This window comes from Danio rerio, chromosome 16 (assembly GCF_049306965.1).
Source record: "Danio rerio strain Tuebingen ecotype United States chromosome 16, GRCz12tu, whole genome shotgun sequence".
In the NCBI taxonomy this organism is placed as follows: Eukaryota; Metazoa; Chordata; class Actinopteri; order Cypriniformes; family Danionidae; genus Danio; species Danio rerio.
This window is the reverse complement of record NC_133191.1, coordinates 55692501-55714409: the sequence shown is the minus strand read 5'-3', so window position 1 is coordinate 55714409 and position 21909 is coordinate 55692501. Positions and strand designations below refer to the sequence as shown.

General features: G+C 36.8%; 1 protein-coding gene across 4 annotated transcripts in view; it reads left to right on the top strand.

The window, feature by feature from the left end:
- The window catches only part of ago1 (argonaute RISC component 1), a 70399-nt gene that overhangs the window by 38878 nt on the left and 9612 nt on the right, over positions 1-21909 (top strand). For 2 of the 4 annotated variants that reach the window (XR_012391509.1, XM_005158472.6), the window contains exons 7-16: positions 247-285; positions 4083-4170; positions 5726-5873; positions 6854-6973; positions 8519-8641; positions 9982-10115; positions 14344-14528; positions 16979-17138; positions 18692-18782; positions 21718-21909. The exon at positions 21718-21909 is cut by the window's right edge and continues 3 nt beyond it. Coding sequence is in view for 2 of the 4 variants with exons in the window: in XM_005158472.6 (XP_005158529.3) it covers positions 247-285; positions 4083-4170; positions 5726-5873; positions 6854-6973; positions 8519-8641; positions 9982-10115; positions 14344-14528; positions 16979-17138; positions 18692-18782; positions 21718-21909 (1280 nt within the window). In the remaining 2 variants the exon portion in view is untranslated. 4 annotated transcript variants of the gene reach the window in all.

Sequence of the window (21909 nt, the reverse complement as noted above, 5' to 3'; positions counted from 1 at the left end):
AAGTCAAAGTAAATGTAGAAATCACTACCTTCTTTTTGTTATTTGCATTTTTTCATATTGTCCCAACTTTTTCTGATTCAGGGATGTACTTTAATTGCTCTTATCTTGCAAATTAGAATAGAAACTGTATAACAAGCATACAAACGTACTGACAGTTTCATGTACCACAGATTGTTGTGGGTCAATGATGCTACCATTAGGCACAAATCCATAAATTTCTCCTTTCTGGCTGTTCTTTCTCTGAAGGAATTCTGCAGAAGCACAGCCCAGGCGTATCTTTTGTCGGTTAGTAATGCTATATATTATTGCACAACAATTATCAGTTTTTTTGGGGCTAAAAAAGATAAATTATTCAGCCCATGACTTTGCAGTCAGCGGGAGATATAAATGTTTTGCCTGCCAGGGGGGCAATTCCCTAATAGTGTGACGTCACACGAAAATCAATATTAATAGGCTCATTATACTACTTAAAGCTTTTAGCTTAGCATAGGACTCATCTACTTTAGAGTTAAACAGTTGAGTTTTCTAATTTCTGAATGCATTCAGACGATCTTCAGGTCTGGCAGGAGCACTTTTAGCTTAGCATAGATCATTGAATCAGATTAGACCATTAGTACATGTACACAAATGTACACATGTAGACACGCATACATATACACAAATATACACACATATACACAAAAATACACACGCATACATATACACATAAACAAACGCATACATATAAACAAATATACACACACACGCATACAAATACACAAATATATACACGCATACATATACACAAATATACACAATCATACATATACACAAATATACACACATACACACACGCATACATATACACAAACATACACATGCATACATATACACAATTATACATGCATACATATACACAAATATACACACACATACATATACACAAATATACAGACACACGCCTACATATACACAATTATACACTCATACACACGCATACATATACACATGCATACATATACACAATTATACACTCATACACACGCATACATATACACATGCATACATACAGTGTACACAAATGTACACACGTAGACACGCATACATATACACAAATATACACACATATACACACGCATACATTCACAAAAATTTACACACATACACACGCATACATATACACATAAACAAACGCATACATATACACAAATATACACACGCATACAAATACACAAATATATACACGCATACACACGCATACATATACACAAATATACACGTATACACACGCATACATATACACAAATATACACACGCATACATGTACACAAACATACACATGCATACATATACACAATTATACATGCATACATACACACAAATATACACACAAATACATATACACAAATATACAGACACACGCCTACATATACACAATTATACACTCATACACATGCATACATATACACAATTATACACTCATACACACGCATACATATACACATGCATACATACAGTGTACACAAATGTACACACGTAGACACGCATACATATACACAAATATGCACACATACACACGCAGACATATTCAAAAATATGCACACATACATATTCACCGGCATACATGTACACAAATATACACAAGCATACATATACACAATTATACACGCATACATATACACAATCATACACACGCATACATGTACACAAATATATACACATGCAAACATATACACAATCATACACACGCATACATATACACAAATATGCTCACATACACACGCAGACATATACACAAATATACGCGCATACATATACACAAGCCTACACGCATACATATACACAAATATGCACACATACACAGGCATACATATACACAAATATGCCTACATATACACGCACACATATACACAAATATACACGCATACATATTCACAAGCATACACACATACACACGCATACATATACACAAATATATGCACACACACGCATACATATACACAATTATACACATGAACAGACATGTATACACGTGTATACACGCATACATATACACCAATATACACGTATACACACGCATACATATACACAAATATACACACGCATACATATACACAAATATACACACATACACACACGCATACATGTACACAAACATACACATGCATACATATACACAATTGTACATGCATACATATACACAAATATACACAGACATACATATACACAAATATACAGACACACGCCTACATATACACAATTATACACTCATACACACGCATACATATACACAATTATACACTCATACACACGCATACATATACACATGCATACATACAGTGTACACAAATGTACACACGTAGACACGCATACATATACACAAATATGCACACATACACACGCAGACATATACAAAAATATGCACACATACATATACACAGGCATACATGTACACAAATATACACAAGCATACATATACACAATTATACACGCATACATATACACAATCATGCACACGCATACATGTACACAAATATATACACATGCAAACATATACACAATCATACACACGCATACATATACACAAATATGCTCACATACACACGCAGACATATACACAAATATACGCGCATACATATACACAATCATACACGCATACACACGCATACATATACACAAACATGCACACATACACAGGCATACATATAGACAAATATGCACACATATACACACACACATATACACACATGCATACATATACACAAACATACACATGCATACATATACACAATTATACATGCATACATATACACAAATATACAGACACATACATATACACAAATATACAGACACACGCCTACACATACACAATTATACACTCATACACACGCATACATATACACAATTATACACTCAAACACACGCATACATATACACATGCATACATACAGTGTACACAAATGTACACACGTAGAAACGCATACATATACACAAATATGCACACATACACACGCAGACATATACAAAAATATGCATACATAATTATACACAGGCATACATGTACACAAATATACACAAGCATACATATACACAATTATACACGCATACATATACACAATCATACACACGCATACATGTACACAAATATATACACATGCAAACATATACACAATCATACACACACATACATATACACAAATATGCTCACATACACACGCAGACATATACACAAATATACGCGCATACATATACACAATCCTACACGCATACATATACACAAATATGCACACATACACAGGCATACATATACACAAATATGCCTTCATATACACGCACACATATACACAAATATACACGCATACATATTCACAATCATACACACGCATACATATACACAAATATGTGCACACACACATACATATACACAATTATACACATGAACAGACATGTATACACGTGTATACACATGCACAAATACACACATAAACAAACGTATGCACACGCATAAATATACATACACACACGAATACACACACATTATACATACATCTGGAAACTTTGCCATCTTCCACACTATGACTAGCAACCATTCTCTCAATCTGGTGTAATAATTAAGGAACTTTGCTGCCGTACCATGAAAATAGCATTTAAACTTTTCATTTTCTGTCAGTTTTAGTACACCATGTACCTTTCAATAAAAGATAATAAACTCTCTGATCATTTTTGAGCGAGATGCTAATGGCCCAATTCAATTCAATGATCTAAGCTAAGCTAAAAGTGCTCCCACTAGACCTGAAGACCGGATTCAGAAACTATAAACTCAACTGTTTAACTCTAGCCTGTTTTCTATGAGCGTATTACCAGAAAAAGTGGAGAGTTTCTTAAAGCTGTTTAATTGCTAGAATGGTGCTGCGAGATCAAGAGCAGCATGACAAAAACAATAGACACTGTTAACAGACACGGTAGAATAAAACCAGACACTTGCAGATTTTTAGTTTTCTAATGAAAATGATCTAGCTTTGTGTCTGTAGTGGCTTTAAAAGCAGCATTAGATTCACAGCACTGCTTAACATGTCATGTCTTATGTGTTGTTCTGGTTTCAGGCCTGAAGGTGGAGGTTACGCACTGTGGTCAAATGAAAAGGAAGTACCGGGTCTGTAACGTCACACGGCGTCCTGCTAGTCACCAAACGTCAGTATAATGGTTTAATTTCATGACATTTCCCAATTGACATACTCCATTTTTCATAGTGTTTAAATTAGTAATTAATCTAAAGTCAGCCTCTGATAGTTTATATAGTGATGCACTACAATTTTAGACGACCATTCACCCGAAGTTGCATTTGAAGGGCAGTATGACTGACCAAAAGTGGTGACTTTGAAATAGTGCGTAATATATCTAATAAAGTGAATCCGAAAAGTATTAATAGCTTCTTTTCTTTATGTTGCAGCCTTATTCCAAAATTGTTGCAAATTTATTAAAAATAAAAAAGCTGATAAATCACATGTACATCAGTTTTCACAGTCTTTGCCGTGAAGCTGTAAATTCAGCTCAGATACATTGTTTCCACTGACCACTGTTGAGATGTTTCAGCAGCTGCAATGGAGTTTACATGTGGTCAATTAAGTTGAAGACATGATGTGAAAAGGCGTACACCTGTCTATATAAGGGCCCAGGGTTGGCAGTGCATGTCAAAGCACAAACCAAGCATGAAGACAAAGGAACTGTCTGTAGGTCTCCGAGACAGGATTGCCACAAGGCTGGGGAAGGTTACAGAAACATTTCTGCTGCTCTGAAAGTTCCAGTGAGCACAGCGGCCTCCATCATCCGTAAGTGGAAGATGTTTGGAACCACCAGGACTCTTCCTAGAGCTGGCCGGCCATCTAAGCTGAGTGATCGAGGGAGAAGGGCTTTAATCAGGGAGGTGATCAATAACCCGATGGTCACTCTGTCTGAGCTCCAGCGTTCTTCTGTGGAGAGAGGAGAACCTTACAGAAGGACAACCATCTGTGCAGCAATCCACCAATCAGGCCTGTATGGTAGAGTGGCCAGACGGAAGCCACTCCCCACCTGGAGTTTGCCAAAAGGCATCTGAAGGACTCTCAGACCATCAGAAACTAAATTCTCTGCTCTGATGAGACTCAAATTGAACTCTTTGGAGTGAATGCCAGGCGTTACGTTTGGAGAAAGCCAGGCAGCGCTCATTAGCATGCTAATACCATCCCTACAGTGAAGCATGGTGATGGCAGCATCATGCTGTGGGGATGTTTTTCAGCAGCAGGAACTGGAAGATTAGTCAGGATAGAGGGAAAGATGAATGCAGCGATGTACAGACACATCCTGAATGAAAACCTGCTTCAGAGTGCTCTTGACCTCAGACTGCGGCGACGGTTCATCTTCCAGCAGGACAACGACCCAAAGCACACGGCCAAAATATCAATGGAGTGGCTTCACAACAACTCGGTGACTGTCCTTGAGTGGCCCAGCCAGAGCCCAGACCTAAATCCTATTGAACATCTCTGGAGAGATCTGAAAATGGCTGTACATCGTTGCTTCCCTTCCAACCCGATTTATGCACATTTTAATACAAAATCTTACAAAATCCTGGAGAAACTGATAATCAGTTTTACTCTGCAACATCAGCAAAGTGGTCCAGAAGTCAGTGCAAGATCACCGTGGTGTAATACTGATGCATGCAGACTGAAATGAGATGAGTAAATAAAGATGTTGTGAATGTTTCCTCCAGGTTTCCTCTACAGCTGGAGAGCGGACAGACGGTAGAATGCACAGTAGCTCAATATTTCAAGCAGAAGTACAACCTGCAGCTCAAGTACCCTCACCTGCCCTGTCTACAGGTGGGACAGGAGCAGAAACACACATACCTGCCTCTGGAGGTGAGTCTGTCATACACACACACACACACACACACACACACACACGAACACACACACACACACATATATATATATATATATATATATATATATATATATACACACACACACAAATATACACACGCGCACATAAAAACACATACTGTACATACATATACACAAACACACACACACAGACACACACATACATATACACAAAAATACACATACACACATGCTGGACATATACACGCGTACACACATATACACATGCATACATATACACAAATATACACACATACTGTACACATGCGTATACACACATATTCGCAAATATACATACATAAACACATACACACACAAACAAACACATACATATACACAAATATACACACACACGGACATACGTATACACAAATATACACACATACACACGCATACGTAAACACAAATATACACACATACATACACACATGCATAAGTATACACACACACACACACACATATACACACATACACAAATACACTCACATAAACACACACACATACAAACACACACACACACTTATATATGTATAAACACAAACACACGTATATATACACAAACACACATACACGCATACATACTCACACGCACACACACAAAGATATATATACACACAAACATATGCATGCATACATATGCGCGAGCACACACACACGTATACAAACAAATACACACACACACACACTCACACACACACACACATATGTGTGTGTGTGTGTGTATGTGTGTGTAAATATATATACATACATACATTCATACATACAAACACACATACATATACACACACACGCACACACATGTACACACACATATATGCACACTCATACACACATAAACATATATACACTCACACATACACACATGTACACATAAACATATACACATGATATTAAAAATATTGTGATTATGAACGTTTTAAATGATAACTTTGTGTCTTCTATGTGCATCCTTTTAGGTTTGCAATATTGTAGCAGGGCAGCGGTGCATCAAGAAACTGACAGATAATCAGACGTCCACCATGATCAAAGCCACGGCGCGCTCCGCACCAGACCGACAGGAGGAGATCAGCAGACTGGTGAGTGCTGACCTCTAGTGTGCACACTGGAAACAAGACGCTTTATATTTATAAATATATACAGTTGAAGTCAGAATTATATAAATATTTATGTTTAACAGAGCAGATTTTTTCAGCACATTTCCAAGCATGATAGTTTTAATAACTCATTTCTAATAACTGACTTATTTTATCTTTGCCATGATGACAGCACATAATATTAGACTAGATATTCTTCAAGACACTTCTATACAGCTTAAAGTGACATTCAAAGGCTTAACTAGGGTAATTAGGTTAACTAGGCAGGTTAGGGTAATTAGCCAAGTTATTGTATAATGATGGTTTGTTCTATAGACTATCTGAAAAAAAGATTAGCCTAAAGGTGCTAATAATATTGACCTTAAAGTAGTTTTAAAAATATAAAAAATTGCTTTTATTTTAGTTGAAATAAAACAAATAAGACGTTCTCCAGAAGAAAAAATATTTTAGGACAATTCCTTGCCCATAGGTGACCCATAAATTAAAATACAGTTATGTTTATTAGGCTTATTTGATATACATCTTTATATATGAGCAATATCACACTAGTAGCAGAGCAGAGGTCGCGTTAGACTTTCTCATTGTCCGTCATTTTGACGGAGAGGGTTGTAAAATTTCCGTCATAACCTATTATTGATCGTTATTTAATTAGCAGACTTTCTAATGCCTTTCTGGTGCCCCGGGCTCTGCGCTCGTTTGGGAAATTTCAAATTGAACCAAACTATACCATTACAATTGGCTTAAGACTTGCAATGAAAATTCGGGACAGTGCAACCTGCAGAACCTGGGAACTTAAATAAAAATAAGAATATATTTTAGAGCAATAATCACAATACCGCGAAACCATGATATTGTTGTCCAAGGTTATCATACCGTCAGAATCTTATACCGGTCCATGTCTACTCAGACAGGCGTCTGATGCACTGAATTTGATGCTGAGAAATTATAAATATTTAAAATAGGCACTATCCTTATAAATAAACAGCATAGTTGCAATCTAAACAACTACATTCTCGATTAAAAAGCCTCAAAAGTACATTATGTTGTCCAACAGCTGCAATATTTGTCAAACTGTAGAGTGTTCTTTGCTTGTTGCTGTATGTGGGTGGAGTAATACACAAAGGAGTCTGTACGAGCTATCAGCCAATCGAATTCAAGAATCAGACAGAACGGTTTAATAATTATTTATATACATGTTTGCATCAATAAATAAATAATACTTGTGTATTAATTTTTTTTTTCGCATATATTTTTTGTTTTATAATTTCACATAGTCTTTCTTTTTTGGCAAGAAATATATTCACAATATTTATATAAAATGATAGAATTTTTTTATGTTTATGCAATGTTTTAAAAAACAAAACCATTATCTCGTACAAAAAAACAAAAACTAATGTACAATTATTCCCTGACAACACTTTCTGGTCATCGCTGAATGTCCTGTTTTAGTTACTTCTACTTAACATTTTGCAAATAAAAACAAAATGCTGTTTATTCAATCGTTTGCATTTCTGTTTTTCCTCTCAGATGAAGAACGCTAACTTTAATCTGGATCCTTACATTCAAGAGTTTGGGATTAAGGTGAAGGACGACATGACGGAGGTGACCGGCAGAGTCCTTCCAGCCCCAATCCTGCAGTATGGCGGTCGGGTAAGAACTATTAGAAAATATACAGTTTAAGTCCGAATTATTAGCCCCCCTGAATTATTAGCCCCCCTGTACATTTTATTCCCCAATTTCTGTTTAACGGAGAGCAGATTTCTTTCAATTAATTTCTAATCATAATAGTTTTAATAACTCATTTCTAATAACTGGTTTATTTTATCTTTGTCATGATGACAGTAAATAATATTTGACTAGATATTCTTCAAGACACTTCAATACAGCTTAAAGTGACATTTAAAGGCTTAACTAGGTTAATTAGGTTAACTAAGCAGGTTAGGGTAATAAGGCAAGTTATTATATAACGATGGTTTGTTCTGTAGACTATCAGAAAAATATATAGTTTTAAGGGGCTTATAATATTGACCTTAAATAGCTTTTAAAAAATGTAAAAACTGCTTTTATTCTAGCCAGAATAAAACAAATAAGACTTTCTCCAGAAGAAAAAATATTATCAGACATACTGTAAAAAAATTTCCTCACTTCTTCATCTGTGTTAAGCTGCTTTGACACAATCTACATGGTAAAAAGTGCTACAGAATTAAAGATGAATTCAGAAATGGAATGATCTCAGTACATATTTTTCGAGTAATTTTATAAGACACTAGTATGCTTAAAGTGAAATTTAAAGGCTTAACTAGGTTAATTATTTAATTCAATTCATTTTTATTTTTATAGCTTTTGATGATATAGATTGTGTCAAAGCAGCTTCACAGTGAAGTTCCAGTAAAGTCCAGATTTTAGAGTTAAACAGTTTAGTTCAGTTCAGGTTTAAATTTTACGGCTGAAAGTCCAAACAGCGAAGAGCAAATCCATCGATGCGCAGCTTCACAAGTCCTCATCCAAGCAAGAAAAATAAAAAATCTTAAACTCCTACAACCCAGTACTGGGAAACACCCATACACACTCATTCACACTCATACACTACGGCCAATTTAGATTATTCAATTCCCCTATAGCGCATGTGTTTGGACTGTGGGGGTACCTGGAGCACCCTGAGGAAACCCACGCCAACACAGGAAGAACATGCAAACTCCACACAGAAATGCCAACTGACCCAGCCGGGACTCGAACCAGCAACCTTCTTGCTTTGAGGCTACAGTGCTAACCACTGAGCCACCATGCCATCTTCTTAAACTCTTGCACTTTTCATTGAAGTATCTGGCCAATGCATTAATGTTGACATGCAGCGTAAACACTTGCAGCGGTGCATCATCATCATCATAACAATTATCATCATCATCATCATCATCACCTTCAGAGTGAGCTTGCTGAATTCTCCCTTTAAGTTCTCTCACTAAATTCTCTCTTTCCTTGTTGGTGAACAGAATCGTGCCATCGCGACTCCAAACCAGGGTGTGTGGGACATGAGGGGAAAACAGTTCTATAATGGCATCGAGATCAAGGTTTGGGCCATTGCTTGCTTCGCTCCGCAGAAACAGTGTCGGGAAGAGGTGCTCAAGTAAGGAAGACTCGCACACAATGCTGAATAACACACACCAAAACACAGTATTTCAGTCCATGTCCACATGTACACAGGTATTTTTATGAACTGTCTTTCCCACCATGCAAAAACCCACAGTGATGCATGTTAACCCTTGTGTGCTCTTCAAATTGACTCCCCTTTCGTTTTGTTGGTGGCTGTTTTTGCCCCATTGACTCCCATTGTTTAAATGCAAACCATGACAGCATATAATCATGCATTCTTCATTGTTGGTGTTTTTCCCTTTTAATGGATCATCAGATGGCACCATTAAAGGTTCAGGACACCCTGGAGAACTTTTTTTTTATATATTAACAGATTTGTGTGTGTTGAGCATCAGTTAAGACGATGTTAGCACCTGTCAGCTTTAATTGTGGGGAAAACTGGAAAGTTTTGAGCTTTTGTCAGCTAATTTCTGCTTCCAGGTTTAAAATGATTTGTGGGGCGGGATCAAAATGGACGACGTAGCGCAGTACTGCAAGTGCAATGATGACGCGTCGGTTTCTCATTATTATTCATAGCAGAGTTTTCTTATCCAATGAGTAGAGCCGGCTGCTTAATTATTCATGAGAGCGCGTGCTTACCGAAGGCAAGACAGACCTGCCAGCTTCAAGCAAGCTGTGAGACACGAACCCACCTACGGCACGCAGTAGCCGTTCATGAAGGCTCGTATGTGTTTCTTTCCATGATCCACGGGGTTTGTTGCATGTTTTCCCCCCGCGATCTTGTCAGGGTCGATCATACAGCAAAGCTGTGTGTGTGCTGCAAGCATTTTTGTCGGGAGAGCAGTACGAGAATTGAAGAATGGCGGATGTTGACTTTTATCAGGAGTTAGTTCACATTTAGACACATCGTCGTGCTGCTATCTTTGCCTAAATCCTCCAGATTACCAACAGGGCTAATGGTTAAAATAGGCAGGTCAGGAGACCTGCTGCACGAGTCTGCATTCAGATCTATAATTTAGTCTTGGGGATCTATTGAGATTCCTCTTTTATAGTGTTTATATTAACACACTTATCTTTATAATGATGTAAATTGTGGTTATGTGTATATGAAATTACGACTAACAAATGTAGCAGGGCATTAAATCACTATTTATTTCGTTGCATTTTAACTTTGTGAACTATAAACTCATGCGTCTCCTCACGGTTTGTGTCTCATTTTGTGAGCTAACTGTCAACAGCAGTTATTCGCTCCCCTTCTCCCCTGCTGGCCACGCCCACTCCTGCCCTATACTTGCGGAGCTCCACGCCCATTAATCATGCATCTTTTGAAAAAATTCTGAAGTAGACTTTAACTGAAAGTGGGGGGTGTCATGGCCCTTTAACGCTTTAGGAAAATGTTTCTGGCTTTTATATGTGGTTCTATAGTGTAGAACAGCAAATTGCATGCAGGCATAAATACACTTACTATGTTTGCTATGTTCTGACAGCTGAGCGACTTAATTACATTTTCTCAGACATAACAAGTGTGCAAAAGTGAGAAAAGAGGCAGAGTATTGTCCTGTGGTGGGAATGATGCTGAAGTCGTGACCTGTTTGCCACAGTCAAATCACCCTGCAGCTCATGACCGGTTACTCACTGAAGCAGGGCTGAGCCTAGTCTACCTGAATTGGAGACAACATGGGAAAGCTAGGTTTCTGTTTGAAGTGGTATAAGAGAAGCCAGCAGGGGGCGTTCACCCTGCAGTCTGTGTGAATCATAATGCCCCAGTATAGTGAAAGGGACACTACACTGTCAGTGGGGCCGTCTTTTGGATGAGAAGTTAAACCGAGGTCCTGACTCTCTGTGGTCAATAAAATCCCATGGGAATTAAGGGTGTAATCTTGGTGTCCTAACCAAATTCTGTTCATTAGCCAGTACCAATAATGGCCTTCCACTCATCCCCTTCCACCGCATTGGCCTTATCACTCTCCACTCCACCTACAGCTGGTGTGTGTTGAGTGCACTGGCGCCGTTGTTAAAACAGCTCTAGAAACTTCCTGGCAGGTGTGTTGAAGCAAGTTGGAGCTAAACTCAGCAGGACACTAGCCCTTTAGGACCGAGTTTGGACACCCCTGATGTAGGGAGACAGCTGGATTTTTGCCTATTATGTTTCATCAATTTTGCTCCGAATTTAAAAACATCAGCCTGCTTTCTGTCAGCTTAGTCTATTTAAATGTATAGTCAATGCCAAATAATTAAATTTACACTTAGACACAGACTTAAGGCTGATTTATACTTTTGCATCAAGCGCACACGTATGCTACGGCACAGCCTACGCATGGACACATAGCTCTCACCGTGGACATCGCCATCGCTGACGCGCACCTCTCAGAAAATGTAACTACGTTGCAACGATGTGTAGCGCAAGCTCTGTGATTGGTTGGCTTGAAATCGCTTACGAGTGTGGGCGGGACCGAGAGCCACGTGAGTCTGTTTACAAGTGTCGACTGTTTACAAGGAGCTCTGGAGGAAGACCGTTGCTTTGTGTTTACCTTATGGTTAAAGTTGTTGCATGTCCGCCGGTTCCTGCCTCAAAATGAGCGAGTTTGAGTCACTTGTACATCAATGGAGCATTCAGAAAAAACAAAACACCATCGAAGAAACTCGACACAGAGGAACATAAACACCTACTGCCAGCTAGTGTTTCGGAAGTGTTGTTGCAGAGCAACAGAGAGTATGAAGCGCAGAAGTATGAATGACTTGCCTTTAGTACTTATTCATTGTTGCTCTTAGTTGTGTAAATTGCTTCCTTGTCCTCATTTGTAAGTCGCTTTGGATAAAAGCGTCTGCTAAATGACTAAATGTAAATGTAAATGAATGCACAGCTACACGCGTTGCATATGCTGTGGTTCACGCCGATCACTTGATGCAGAAGTATAAACCAGGCTTTAGAAGGGGACATATTATGCCACTCTTTACAAGATGTAAAACAAGTCTCTGATGTCCCTACAGTGTGTGTGTGTTTTTATGACATATCAGGACACAAATCTGTATAATGACATGGGTATGACACGGGTATTACAAAAAGGAGGTGAAATATGAGGACATTGGTGTTGTCCTCATTTCTCAAAATGCTTATAAATCCTACAGGATGAGTTTAATCAGAGTAAAGCTGCACACAGTCTCCTGTGATGGTTGGGTTTAGGCGTGGAGTGGGGTGAAGGCAATATACTATACGGTTTGGACAGTATAAAATGAATGGAAGCCTATGTAATGTCCCCACTTTTCACAAAAACAAACATGTGTGTGCGTGTGTGCGTGCGTGCGTGCGTGTGTGTGTGTGAAGTTTCAGCTCAAATAACTCACAAACCAACTTTCTGAAACTGCCCTTTTTAGGCTTTGATCCAAATGTTACTGTTTTGGTGACTGTTCCTTTAAATTTAAATGATATTTTGCCCCCCGCTTTTTTTCAAAAGAGGGCTGAGCTACAAACGCCTTTGCATCAGCATAGCGGCATATTCAAAACTCTAATCGCAGGTTGCGGCTTCCCATTTAGGGCAGTTTATGCTAATGTGGGACAGATGGTCACTAGTGGGCGGGGCTTTCCCTCTCTGATGACACGTACAAAGGGAGAATGTCAAAGTGTTTAATCAAGTGTGATTATATTCATTCATTCATTTTATTGTCGGCTTAGTCCCTTTATTAATCCGGGATCGCCACAGCGGAATGAACCACCAACTTATCCAGCAAGTTTTTTATGCAGCGGATGCCCTTCCAGCCGCAACCCATCTCTGGGAAACATTCACACACTCATTCACACACACACTCATACAGTACCAAATTCACCTGTACCGCATGTCTTTGGACTGTGGGGGAAACCGGAGGAAACCCATGCGAATACAAGGAGAACATGCAAACTCCACACAGAAACGCCAACTGAGCCGAGGCTCGAACCAGCGACCTTCTTGCTGTGAGGCGACAGCTACTGTGTCCCTGCTTCACCAGTGTAATTATAAAAAAAAAAAAATTCATTTATTTTTACCAATTTAGGCTTGTTATTTTCACATACTGTAACCACACGATGTGTTTAAACCCTTTATGAAAGTGATTTTTACATGATAGGTCCTCTTTAGGAAAATTAAATCACAGTAATAATCGTCAGAGTATAAGGTGGACTAATTTTAACAATGTAATACTCGCTACTCTTGAGTAACTACTTTTAGAAGGGCCACTTTTGCTCACACTTTTGCAAGCAGTAACATTAGTGACGATCTCTTTCTTAGGAACTTCACCGACCAGCTGCGCAAGATCTCAAAGGATGCTGGGATGCCGATTCAGGGTCAGCCGTGTTTCTGTAAGTACGCTCAGGGGGCCGACAGCGTGGAGCCCATGTTCAGACACCTGAAGAACACTTACTCTGGACTGCAGCTCATCATTGTCATCCTGCCTGGGAAAACCCCCGTCTACGGTAAGAGTCAGACTCGCCTGGACTAGCCTTCTGCTGGAAATAGAAAAAGTTCATTAAAAAAAAGTTCAATTAATTGCTAAAGCTTTTATCAAGATGTTTGTTTGTTGCACTTCACCAGCGGCGACTCTCTTCCCAGGGGATGCTGAGCTCGCGTTGCATCCTGGACGTTCTATAACTGTTATATCGCACTTTGTAAAGAAACCGGTCTGGCGGATATCCCGTTTTGTGAAAAAATACATTTTGTATTCGGCCTAAAATGTACATTCTGAAATGTTATTGATGGCAGCAATACCACATAGATTAAGATGCATCTGAACAGTGATTTCCAATAATAATAAAATCCAAATGTCAAAAATTGGCGTTTATTGCATTTTGCAACCAAACTCTTCATATATATATATATATATATATATATATATATATATATATATATATATATATATATATATATATATATATATATAGTTACTTAGCGAATGCACCTCGCTACGCAAGTGCACACACACACAGGCCAACTTGTCAAAAGAGGTAACAGATTTATTAAACAAATCAATCTCAATATGAGATCGATCAATATGAGAACCAGGGAACAAAAAAGCCAAAACAACAAACAAAACAAGTTACGCTACCTAGGGATGTAACGGTATCAGAATTTCATGGTTCGGTAATACCTCGGTATGAATGTCACGGTACGGTATTTATTGAATCATTTACAGGAAAAAACAAAACTTATGAAAATACTCCAAAAAAGTGCCAAAAGTGTCAATGACATACAAATTAGCCATCTATCTGTAAGCTTTAAAACAGGAACTTCAATTTTAATAACAAAAAAATATTAAACCATGTAAAAAAATAAAGTTTCAATTTAGTATTGTTGAAAACTCATCACATTCAACATTTAATCACTCACTCACTTAGATAGAGATGGGTTTAAAGGAAAATTATCATATAAATATAATCTGGTAAAAGCTGGTATCTCTGGGTATTTACAATGTCCCCTGCAACAGAAAAAAACCTCTCATTTGGGACTGAGGTTTCTGGGACAAGAGAGATATGACTTGGCCCAGGTTGACAGCAGTGGGTAACGTTGTGCATTGTCTTTCCCCCACTTGAGAGGACAAACCATGAGTGAGATAGAGGTCTCATGTCTGCATCAATCTGAACAGTGTGCTGACAACACCGCTATTCAGTACGCGCGCGACAACACAGCTGATAAGAACTCGCGCGACAACACAGCTGATAAGAACTCGCGCGACAACACCCGCTGTAGAGTTTTCCAGCTCTTTTTCATCCCCAGTTCTAGCAGCACACTCCATTTCCGCATTACTGGATCTGTAGCGACAACAGACCGCAAGGGATGATGGTCAAGCATGGGCTGATGGGAATTGTAGTTTTCGCTACCTCCCGTTCGCTTCATTCGCCTGAGCAAATTTTCTCAGAAGACCTATAGTTTTACCGAGTCATGCGACTACGGTAATATCGAAAAAAATTTATATTGCGGTATGACGGTATTTACAATACCGTTACATCCCTAACGCTACCTACTATTAAATTTCTTACATTAACCAAAAATAAAGTTCCATAAATAAAGCGTTCAATTCTACCCTCCATAACTAACCATAAAACATGAGAAAATGGGACAAAAGATAAAGGGCATTCCCTTTGATAATTCAGCAGTAAGTAAATATTAGCCACAGCTAACACAGGATACCATCAACAGCGTGCTTTTATAGCTGGCGCCGCCCCTCTCAGAGCTGCACCTGATCTCCGCTCATGTGGAGAGAGAGAAGGAGACAGATAATAGAGGATACAACACATACAGGAACAAAACACTATCATTGTCAAAATAATCTTACTCAATATGTAATTATATATATATATATATATATATATATATATATATATATATATATATATATATATATATATATATATATATATATATATATATATATATATGCATATATGCATCAGAGGAAATAAACATTTTTAACTAAATAAATTCCAAATTATGACAAAATGTTGGCTCAGTGGTTAGCACTGTCGCCTCACAGCAAGAAGGTTGCTGGTTCGAGTCCCAGCTGGAGCAGTCGGCGTTTCTGTGTGGAGTTTGCATGTTCTCTTCGTGTTGGTGGGGAGCCTATAAATTGTTACAGGATTTTTTTATGTCGTAGGCTAGATTAACATGAGAGAATGTAAATGTTTGAAAATAAATTGCCTATTAAGTCTTCAAGCATTTGATGCTGTGATAACCAACCACTAATACAACAATCTCAATGTTCTTAAAAACACTGTGAAAGCTTCAATAATAAGTAATTATCCACAGTGTTTTGAAGTGCCCATGATATCATTATCATGCATGTTCATTATCATGATATATTGAGTTCTTTAATATCAGCATCTGTCGGGTCTTCACACTGATAATAAATGTGTGTGTTTGCTCTGTGCAGCGGAAGTGAAGCGTGTTGGAGACACTCTTCTAGGAATGGCCACTCAGTGTGTGCAGGTGAAGAACGTGGTAAAAACCTCCCCGCAGACGCTCTCCAACCTCTGCCTCAAAATCAACGTCAAACTCGGCGGCATCAACAACATCCTCGTGCCGCATCAACGGTGAGATGTGTTCAGGTTCTGCACGGGTAATCCAAAAGCAATACAATTACACTGTGATGCAGCTGCCATTTAAAGGGATAGCTCACCTAATACATGTTTAACAGATGAACGTTACAATAATGCTATTTCTAGTTTCCTGCAATAATTTTATTTTGATTTCAGCATACAGTCTGTTAAAATAACTACAAAATCAATAATAATAACAACAGTAATGATATTTATTATTATTATTATTATTATTATTCATTCATTCATTTACCTTCAGCTTAGTCCCTTTATTCATCAAGTAACACCACAGTGAAATGAACCGCCAACTTATGCAGCATATGTTTTACACAGCGGATGCCCTTCTAGCTGCAACCCAGTACAGGGAAATACCCATACACTCTCACACACACACTCATACACTACGGCCAATTTAGTTTATTCAATTCACCTATAGCGCATGTGTTTGGACTGTGGGGGAAACTCTCGCTAACACGGGAGAACATGCAAACTCCACACAGAAATAATAATTGGACCAGCCGGGGCTCGAACCAGCGACCTTCTTGCTGTGATACGACAGTACTAACCACTAAGCCACTGTGTGACCCTATTATTATTATTATTATTTATTTTAATTATTTTCGTTCTTCTTGTCATTCTGTTTCATTACTTAAATCTTGTTTCATTACTTAAATCAGTTTTATATATTGTTCACTTTCATAGATATATATATACTTACATTTTATAATCATACTTCAGTCACTTCTGTGTATCTATGTGTATGTCGTGTATGTTGTGTGTATGACTTCACTGTGGACGGCAAAGTAAGAATCTCATTGTACAGGGAAACGTGTTTTCTTACTGTGCACATGACAATAAACAGTTGAATTGAATTGAATTCTAGTGTATAAATACAGCATTTTGACTAAATTGTACATCTTTAGATATATATATATATATATATATATATATATATATATATATATATATATATATATATATATATATATATATATATATATATATATATATATATATATATTTTTTTTTTTTTTTATAATAATACAGTGAGGGTGCACTCACACTAGGCTACAAGTATACAATTTACAAGTAATTTACAAGTAAGTAAAATTTAAATAACTATTTTTTTTTATTTGTCAGACAAAGCACAGTGCTCATTCAGTAAAGCCTAAGCTAAACTTTTATATTATCTATCTATCTATCTATCTATCTATCTATCTATCTATCTATCTATCTATCTATCTATCTATCTATCTATCTATCTGTCTATCTGTCTATCTGTCTATCTGTCTATCTATCTATCTATCTATCTATCTATCTATCTATCTATCTATCTATCTATCTATCTATCTGTCTATCTATCTGTCTATCTGTCTGTCTGTCTGTCTGTCTGTCTGTCTGTCTATCTGTCTGTCCGTCTGTCCATCTGTCCGTCTGTCCGTCTGTCTGTCTGTCTGTCTGTTAATTCAGCAAATTGTGCATCCCTACAAATATATATATATATTTCTCTTTTATATTTCTGAACAGTTGCTGTGACTCTTTTACAGGTCAGCAGTGTTTCAGCAGCCCGTGATCTTCCTCGGGGCAGATGTTACACACCCGCCGGCTGGTGATGGGAAGAAGCCATCTATTACTGCTGTGAGACACACATACACACACACAGATACACACATACACAGACAAACCTTTCTAAATATAGAAAACCATAGAAAACAGTGGGTGTGGCTTGTTTTTTCTACTGCGAGCTGATTGGATGTAGTAAAGTATGTATTTCAGAAAGATGGGGAAAAGGTTTGGGGAGAGTTATTACAGACTCCTCCTCCTCACCATTTCTGTTTGTTGTCTGACAGCCGAATGGGTGTGGTTAAATATGTTAGCCACGCCCAATACCTCAGACCGATCTAATCGGAGAATTCAACTGAAAACTAACAGGAGCTGCATTTTCAGATTTTTAGATCACAGGGGCCAACTATTTTCTTCTTAATGATGTCCACAGATGAGTTGTTCACCACAAAACTAGCAATGTGAACTCACCAAATCAGTATGGTTAGTTTTGATCCCGTGTACTTTAATTTTCGTCCCACGCTGTAATTACGCCCATCTGTTGTACTGAACACAGGCGGAGGAGGAGCAGGGCATCATGGGAGTGTTGAAAAGGGAAAATGAGTCACAGACGGGCAGGAAATGATGTCACCTGCCGCCCAGCACATGCAAGCACTTGTAACTGGCTGTTTTTTTTACTAAACGCTGATGACAAAGAGCTGAGTCACAGCGGCGGATATGAGCGCATTGATGATGGAGGGATGCTGTTTTCTCTTCTGCATCCAGAGGGCGGCAGATTCCTCTATACAAATACTCACAGACACACACACACTGCAAAACTGCATTTCTTATTGTGAACCTCGGGCATGGAATAATTTGTAAAGAGATTTGAAACTAGATAGAATTGTGTCTTTTGGGTGAATTGAAGGCTTTATAAAGAGAGTGGTGTTGGATGCATGTGATTGTTTATGTTGAGAGGACTGATGAAAGGTTGTTGTAATGTGGTGCTCCTGTATTTTTTAATAGTTTGGGATGTTATCTTTGCCGTGTCTTTTTAAATCTTAGTTAGTCTTCCTGATTAATTAATGAGACTTCTGTTTTTTCTTTGAGTTTTTGATTTGTTTCTAGTCCTAAACTCTAATATTAGGCCAAAATTAAAAATAAAATGTTCATGCTTAGTTTTTGTCTTGTTTTCTAATATGTAAAATCTCTTAAGGCTTCAAGTTTTTAACAGATTTGTGTGTGTTAAGCATCAGTTAAGAGAATGTTAGCACCTGTCAGCTTTAATTGTGGGGAAAACTGGGTAATTTTGAGCTTTGGTCAGCTGATTTCATCTTCAAAGATGAAGCGTTGGTTTCTCATTATTATTCATAGCTGAGTTTTCCTATTCTATGAGAAGAGCCGGCTTCTTAATTATTCATGACTGTGCGTGCTTTCTTAAGGCAAAGCAGACCTGCCAGTGCCAAGCTGTGAGATCTTACCTTGATAACTGGGTGAGACGCGTTAACAGACCCACAGCACGCAGTATTTATCTGTTCATGAAGGGTCGTATGTGTTTGTTTCCATGATCCACGGGGTTTGTTGCATGTTTTTCCCTGCGATGCTGTCAGGGGGATGAGTAAAAATATTGTTTTGTTTTCAGAAATATTAAGTAAAACATTTTTAAACGTATTTCAAGTAAAAATATTTTTGTTTTCAGAAATATTACATCAAAATGTAAAAACATTGTAAAAATATTGATTTGTTTTCAGAAATATCAAATCAGAATCTAAAAGAATGAAAAGGTATTATAGGTAAAAACTTTTTTGAAATTACGTCAAAATGTAAAGATTATAAAAATGTTTTGAGTAAAAATATTGATTTATTTTCAGAAATATTAAGTCAAAATAAAAGTTAAAAATATATATATATGTTTTTTTGTTTTTTAGAAATATTATGTCAAAATGTAAAAAGAATTTAAAATCATTGATTTAAAACTACATTGACATAAAACTATTTCAGGTAAAAAAAATTATTTATTTTCAGAAATATTAAGTAATTTTTTTCAAAATTAAAAAATATAGTTTATTTTTAAATATTAAGTCAAAATAAAAAAATATATATATATTTTTAAGTACGAATATTAATTTGTTTTCAGAAATATTAAATCAGAATAAAAGAATGAAAGTATTTTGAGTGAAGATTTTTTCAGAAATATTACGTCAAAATGTAAAGATTGTAAAAATATTTTGAGAAAAAATATTGATTTATTTTCAGAAATATTAAGTTTGTTCTTCAAAATTAAAAATATTGTTTTTTTAGAAATATTAAGTCAAGATTTTTAATGATTTGTTTTCAAAAATATGAAGTCAAACTTTTTCTAAATTAAAAAATGTTTGATTTAAAATATAATTTTTTTAAATATTAAGTCAAATTTTGTAAAAATAAAAAAAAATTTAAGTAAAAATATTGTTTTGTTTTCAGAAATATTAAATAAAAAAATTAAAACATTTTAAGTAAAAATATTATTTTTTCATAAATATTATGTCAAAATGTAAAATATTGTAAAAATATTGATTGTTTTCAGAAATATTAAGTCAAGTTTTTTCAAATTAAAAAAATGTTTTGTTTTTAGAAATATTAAGTCAAAATGTAATTTAAAAAAAATATAAATTTAAAGTAAAATATTGTTTTATACATACAAAAAGGGATTTTTGCTGCTTGTTCGGACTACTTATTAAAAATTTGCTGAATCAACAGCTCTTTAAATGTTTGGGGGACAACATTGTATTGTGTTCAATTCACTTAAATTTGTAAAAACAATGAAGTTAACTTAATTTGTTTTGAGACAACATTAATGAATTGTATAACAGTGTTTGTTCTGTAGACAATTAAATAACGGGGGCTAATAATATTGACCTTAAATGTTTTTTAATATATATATATTAATTTAATATATAAAAATGAAATGAATAAAATAAAAAGCAATACAGGATTTTTGGATGATTTTCTGCATCATCTATCCTCATGTGATGTTTATGTGTGTGTGCAGGTTGTTGGCAGTATGGACGCTCATCCCAGCAGATACTGCGCTACAGTTCGAGTCCAGCGGCCCAGACAGGAGATTATTGAAGATCTGTCCTACATGGTGAGAGAATTACTGATCCAGTTCTACAAGTCCACCCGCTTCAAGCCCACGAGAATCATCTTCTACAGGGACGGCGTACCAGAAGGACAGCTGCCA